The sequence below is a fragment of the Olea europaea genome, chromosome 17 (genome assembly GCF_002742605.1).
Source record: "Olea europaea var. sylvestris chromosome 17, O_europaea_v1, whole genome shotgun sequence".
NCBI classification, from domain to species: Eukaryota; Viridiplantae; Streptophyta; class Magnoliopsida; order Lamiales; family Oleaceae; genus Olea; species Olea europaea.
Genome location: NC_036253.1, coordinates 10,112,043 through 10,117,340, shown reverse-complemented (window position 1 = coordinate 10,117,340; position 5,298 = coordinate 10,112,043). Strand labels below are relative to the sequence as shown.

Sequence of the window (5,298 nt, the reverse complement as noted above, 5' to 3'; positions counted from 1 at the left end):
TACTTGGGTTCACATCAGTTGGTATTAGAATTTTGTCTCTAAAATCAAGGTTATCTTTATCTTTTCGCATTTTTTTTCTAATTCACATCTTCTTCATCAAGTCTCCAGCATTTTTTAGAGTCTTGATTATCTTCTTAAGTCTTTTAGATCAACACAAATAACAAAAATATTCAAGATTTTTTTTGTGCAACTAAATACAGTGCACCAATACAATTTTTTTACATGTTTCTTGCCTTTGTTGATTTTCTGGATTCAATGTCCAAAAAAAAAATGAAAATTCTAGAAAAAATTCTAACAAATTGGAAAAGAAATTTCCAAACTAAAAGGATATATATTCCATTCAGAGAAACACTTTTTTGAAAATCTTTGAAGCGCAAATTCTTTCAATCATCCATTGGCATCATTTATGTTATGTAAAGGCATCAAATCGATTTTTTTCTTAAAATTCTTAGTTGTGTTTTAATTCAATTCCTTCATTCCTTACTTTCATGGGTCTTTTTTCTTGTTTGTGGTGAGATTATTATGTAGAAAAACATTAGATAGAAAAATCGAATTGAGTGAAATACGATTGTATATACCTGAGGCATATAAATTCTAGCTATCAGGATGTATGATAAAGAAGAATCATTTTCTAGAGAGGAAAACAAACAAGCATTCATGATGAAAGCCATGCAATAGCAATCTGAGCGAATTAATGTGGAATTCAAAGAATTTGAGAAAGAATAGATTGATAGGATACGATATTACAAAGTTACAAAGGGGGACACCTCAATAGGGGTAAAGATAGGTGTGATCCAAGAATTGAATTTGATGATGAGAATGAATTGGGCAGTGAGAATGAGGATGATCAAGAATTAGCTTCTATCGGCATCATATGAGGTATTAAAATATTTCTCAAAACCCAACAATGACTTGGCTGAAAGGTAAACTGGTGTAGTTCACTTAAATTGACATATAAAATTCCACGGACATCAAAACTACATGATTTCAAATTTATTCAGTAGCTAATCCATGAGACTATCAAATCCAATTGGTTTCATCCAAAATTCCAAATAACGATCGAGTTAGAAAATTTTGAAGTCAAGGCAGAAGCTGGGAATACGACTACTCTATCCAGTATAGTTTACTTTATGCAGTATATAAAATTCTACCGACATCAGATTAACATGATTCCAAATTCATTCAATAGCTAACTTATGAGACTATCCAACGCCATTGGTTTTGTATAAAAATACCAAGTAGCGAAGGAGTTATGAATTTTTAAAAAGAGACAGAATCTGAATTATTTTTAAGAGACCGCAAAACTTTAAATTGCCCACACACACACACACACACACACACACATATATATATATATATATATATATATTTCTTTTTTTGTTTTTTTGTAACTGGTGGTTTGTAAATTTATTCCTATGACACATGTCTATGTACAAAGATAAATTTATTCATAAAAAATGTTCGTAGAATAGATTCACACACGACATCCATAGGAATCTAATTTAAAGCAAACGTAAACATCTCATAATAAAAAATAAAGATATTAAATCACCGACTTCTCCATTGCATGTCGCATCATCCTTTACCATCATCCACGCCCCAAGGACAATCCATTCAATCTGTAGAAAGGGAATTAACCCATGAATTTGAAACTCAATAGATATCATCGGTGCATTTCGTTATCAAATTAAAAGTTTTGAACTATAGATTCATACCATCACACTTAGATGAATTTTCTGAAAAATTCAATTACTATAGCATTATCATAACACGTAGAGTCGGAGAATGATCATTCAAATTATTATAGTGCCGAAACACTGTACCCGAAGGTACCACTTTATTCAAACATTTATCGAAAAATCATAATTTGAAAATGAAATAAACACTTGCACATCTACCTACCTTGAATTTTCTTGGATATCAAAGATCAAAATGTGTAGAAAGCATTTCTTCTTCTTACCCATGTTATTCCCTTAAGTTTAACTTGACATGAAATGTATTTTTTTAGAGAAAATAAAAGGAAATTTGGATTTGAGAAGGGGTGTAGTGAAAAAGTGACATTCCATTTCTTGTAACATTCCTTGTCAATGAAAAATAAAATGGAAGAGTTGTATTATCATTAAGTTTGTTAAATTGGGTCTTTAACTAAAAATTTGAAGAGTTTTTAAGTCATAAAAAAGTTTTATAAAAATATCTACATGGTGATTTGAACCTAAGTTACCTATATGAAATACCATGTAGATGACCATTGAGACAACCTAATCATTCATTAAATCTTTGCAATCAAATTTATTTAAATTTAATCTCTTAATTGTTGGGCTTTTAATTAACTTATGGTTTGGGCTTTCAAAATCTTAAATGGGTTGAGCTTTCATAGCTCGTTTCTTGAATGGACTAGGCTCGTGATACTAGATCATCACAAAATAATAACCTAATTTCATTTTATTTTTCGAGCTTCTACAAAATATGTATCTTGCAATAAGTTTATTGATACTTTTAGGAATAGAATTTAGGTGAAATGTAACTCAATGCATAAATTTTTTTCGGGCACGATTCAAATTCATTTGGACAGAATATTCTTTATCATCTTTGTGTAAGTTTGGTTGGTCGTACTGTAACCTCCATCTATCACAAGATTGATTCCACTCACAAACTTGGATTCATCGCTGCTCAAATACAGCGCCGCCTCCGCCACATCCTCCGCCGTAGGCACCACCCCTTTTAAATTCGAAGAAGCTGAGAGTATTTCTTCCACAGTACTCTTATCCACTCCCATTGCTTTTGTCAATAATGGTGTCGCAACTGCACCTGGTGATATGCAATTCACTCGTATCCCATACTGCCCTAATTCCACACACAAATTCTTCATCAATCCCACTAATGCGTGTTTCGACACTGCATAGGAATGAGGGGATTCGCCTGAAACAACAGAAGCATTGCTCGAAGTGAAGAGAATTACACCAATTTTCGCCGGAATCATGGCTCTAGCTGCATGTTTAGACCCTAGAAATGCACCAAAAACATTCACATCGAAAACCCTTTTGAAGTTTTCACTATCTGAATCTACTATGCTGAAATCTATATTTCCAGGGATACCGGCATTGTTGAACATGATGTCTAGTTTTCCATGTTTGCGCATTGTGAAATCAACAACGTTTTTGACATCGTTGTCACATGTGACATCGCAATGGACATATGAAAAGTTTTCTGGGGATCCGAGCTCTTCACAAATTGACATACCTGTTCAAGACATAATTTAAATAAATTATTTTGTCTCTCGTATAATGGCCTAAGTTTTTAGCAAACCTTTATCATCTTGGATGTCAGCAATCACAACTTTCGCGCCATGCAGAGCAAAAGTTCTTGCACTGTTTTCACCGAACCCGCTTGCACCGCCTGTAATAATGGCAACTTTGCCTTCTAGCCTGCATTTATAAATATCATTATCAGTGTGCAAAAATTTTGTAGGCCCTAAGAAGCAAAATATTGAACCTCCATTTCTGATTTAATTAAGCTCTCTCTCTCTCTCTCTCTCTCACACGCACACACACATAGACACATGCAGACCTTTTAGTGGTTGAAGATACACTGGAGAAATCCTCCATTTTTGAAAAAATTATGGAAGCTGAGAGAGACTACACAGATGGGTTTTCTGAAAATTGTGAAAGGCAATTTATAGATTGCATAAAAAAGGTAGATGTACCTAACATTAATTATAGTCATGGGCTGACTATATAATTATTGTGTGTGTACTGTGTATAATAAAATATTTCTCTCAAAACATCTTTTTTTACTGTAATTATTTAAGTACATCATAAAAGAAAATTTAAATTTCGACTGACATAGAAGCTTCTTATTTCAAGCAGCTCTACTCGAACCTTTAGCCATTGTTTGGCCCCATTAAAATTTTTAATACATTTTTCACAATCTTCTTTTCAATCACACACTATTCAATAAAATAATATTATCGTTAAACAAAAATCTTTTCTTTCTTTTTAACCTCACATTTTTTCAAAAATTACTAGTCCAAAATACATTATATATATGTGTGTGTGTGTGTGTGTTTTATTTTAAAAAAAAAATTTTGATTTACATGTAATATTATTTTATTGAAAAATATGTGATTGAAAAGAAGAGAAAAAATATATTTTGAAAATAATGGGTATCAAACAAGGCTTGAGTACTTTGCCAACTTTGGTACAAACTAAAATGACAGCTACTTGATCTAAAAAATTTAATTAATTAAAGATCGGAAGATTATATATTTATTATATTTATTTCTTCAGCATAACCTAATGTATATCATTTGATAATTCAAAGAGGCAAGATTGTTTACTCTGGTCATAGTTTGTATAATGTCATAAAACTGGTGAAAGTCGTGCATTTGAAATATCACACTTACTTATCTGATTTATTTTTGTTCTCCCAATTTATTTTCTTATTTATTGATAGGTTGTGTGGTTATATTAACACTATAATTTTTAATTGTCGCATCATATTATGCTCAAGGTCTTCAAGTTTTATTTATTGTATAGCACTTATATACCTAATTTTTCACCAATTTTTTTTATTTTCAAACTTCCGTTAATTAGCATATCTCATTGTTAAGATGATGGTTTCTGTTAAATATTTTGTTTCATGCTTTAAAATTAAGAAAAAGTATTTTGATGCACTTTCGCATCCCTATAACCTTTTTGGGTAACCATTAACAAACTTAAGATGTTTTTAATTAATAGAAGGTTGAAATAAAAAAATTCGAAAAAAAAAAGTTAATGATATAAGTGCTACAATAATGAGCAAATCTTGGGAAGTTAAGTGCAGTTAAAATAATATGTAATAAATAAAAATGTGGTTTTGTATACAATTAATCTTAGGATGGTTATATTGCCACCAAAATTTTTATTTGATACACCACATTTTAATTGCTGTTAACTTTCTCAACCTTTGCTCATTTTAGATGTTTTTTAAAAAAAAAAATTCGTCGGATTCTTATCTTCAACCTTCCATTAATTAGTACGTTTCGTCATTGCTCATGATTTATATTAAAATATTTTGTTTTCATGCTTTGAAACGAGGAAAAAAATTTGTACATTTTATTTATTTTTTTTATACAATTTTTTTTTAAAAAAATATGATGAAAAATAAGTTGTTTCACGCCATTTCAATATACTTTTAGAAATAAAATTGTTATTAAATACAATGTGTTAACTAGTGAAAATTTTGAGGATAAGAATGATATAAAAAATCATTAGGAATATAAGTGTTATAATAAGCAACGATTAATTACTTTAAGTGCAA

At 30.4% G+C, this 5,298-nt stretch overlaps 1 protein-coding gene across 1 annotated transcript; it reads right to left on the bottom strand.

The window, feature by feature from the left end:
• Positions 1 to 2,560: 2,560 nt before the first annotated feature.
• Positions 2,561 to 3,505, bottom strand: LOC111365612 (secoisolariciresinol dehydrogenase-like; the record flags this gene model as incomplete). Its single annotated transcript, XM_022986152.1, has 2 exons — positions 2,561 to 3,240; positions 3,307 to 3,505. Coding segments are annotated over 2 exons (879 nt in total), but the record flags the coding sequence as incomplete, so codon positions are not given.
• Positions 3,506 to 5,298: the final 1,793 nt, after the last annotated feature.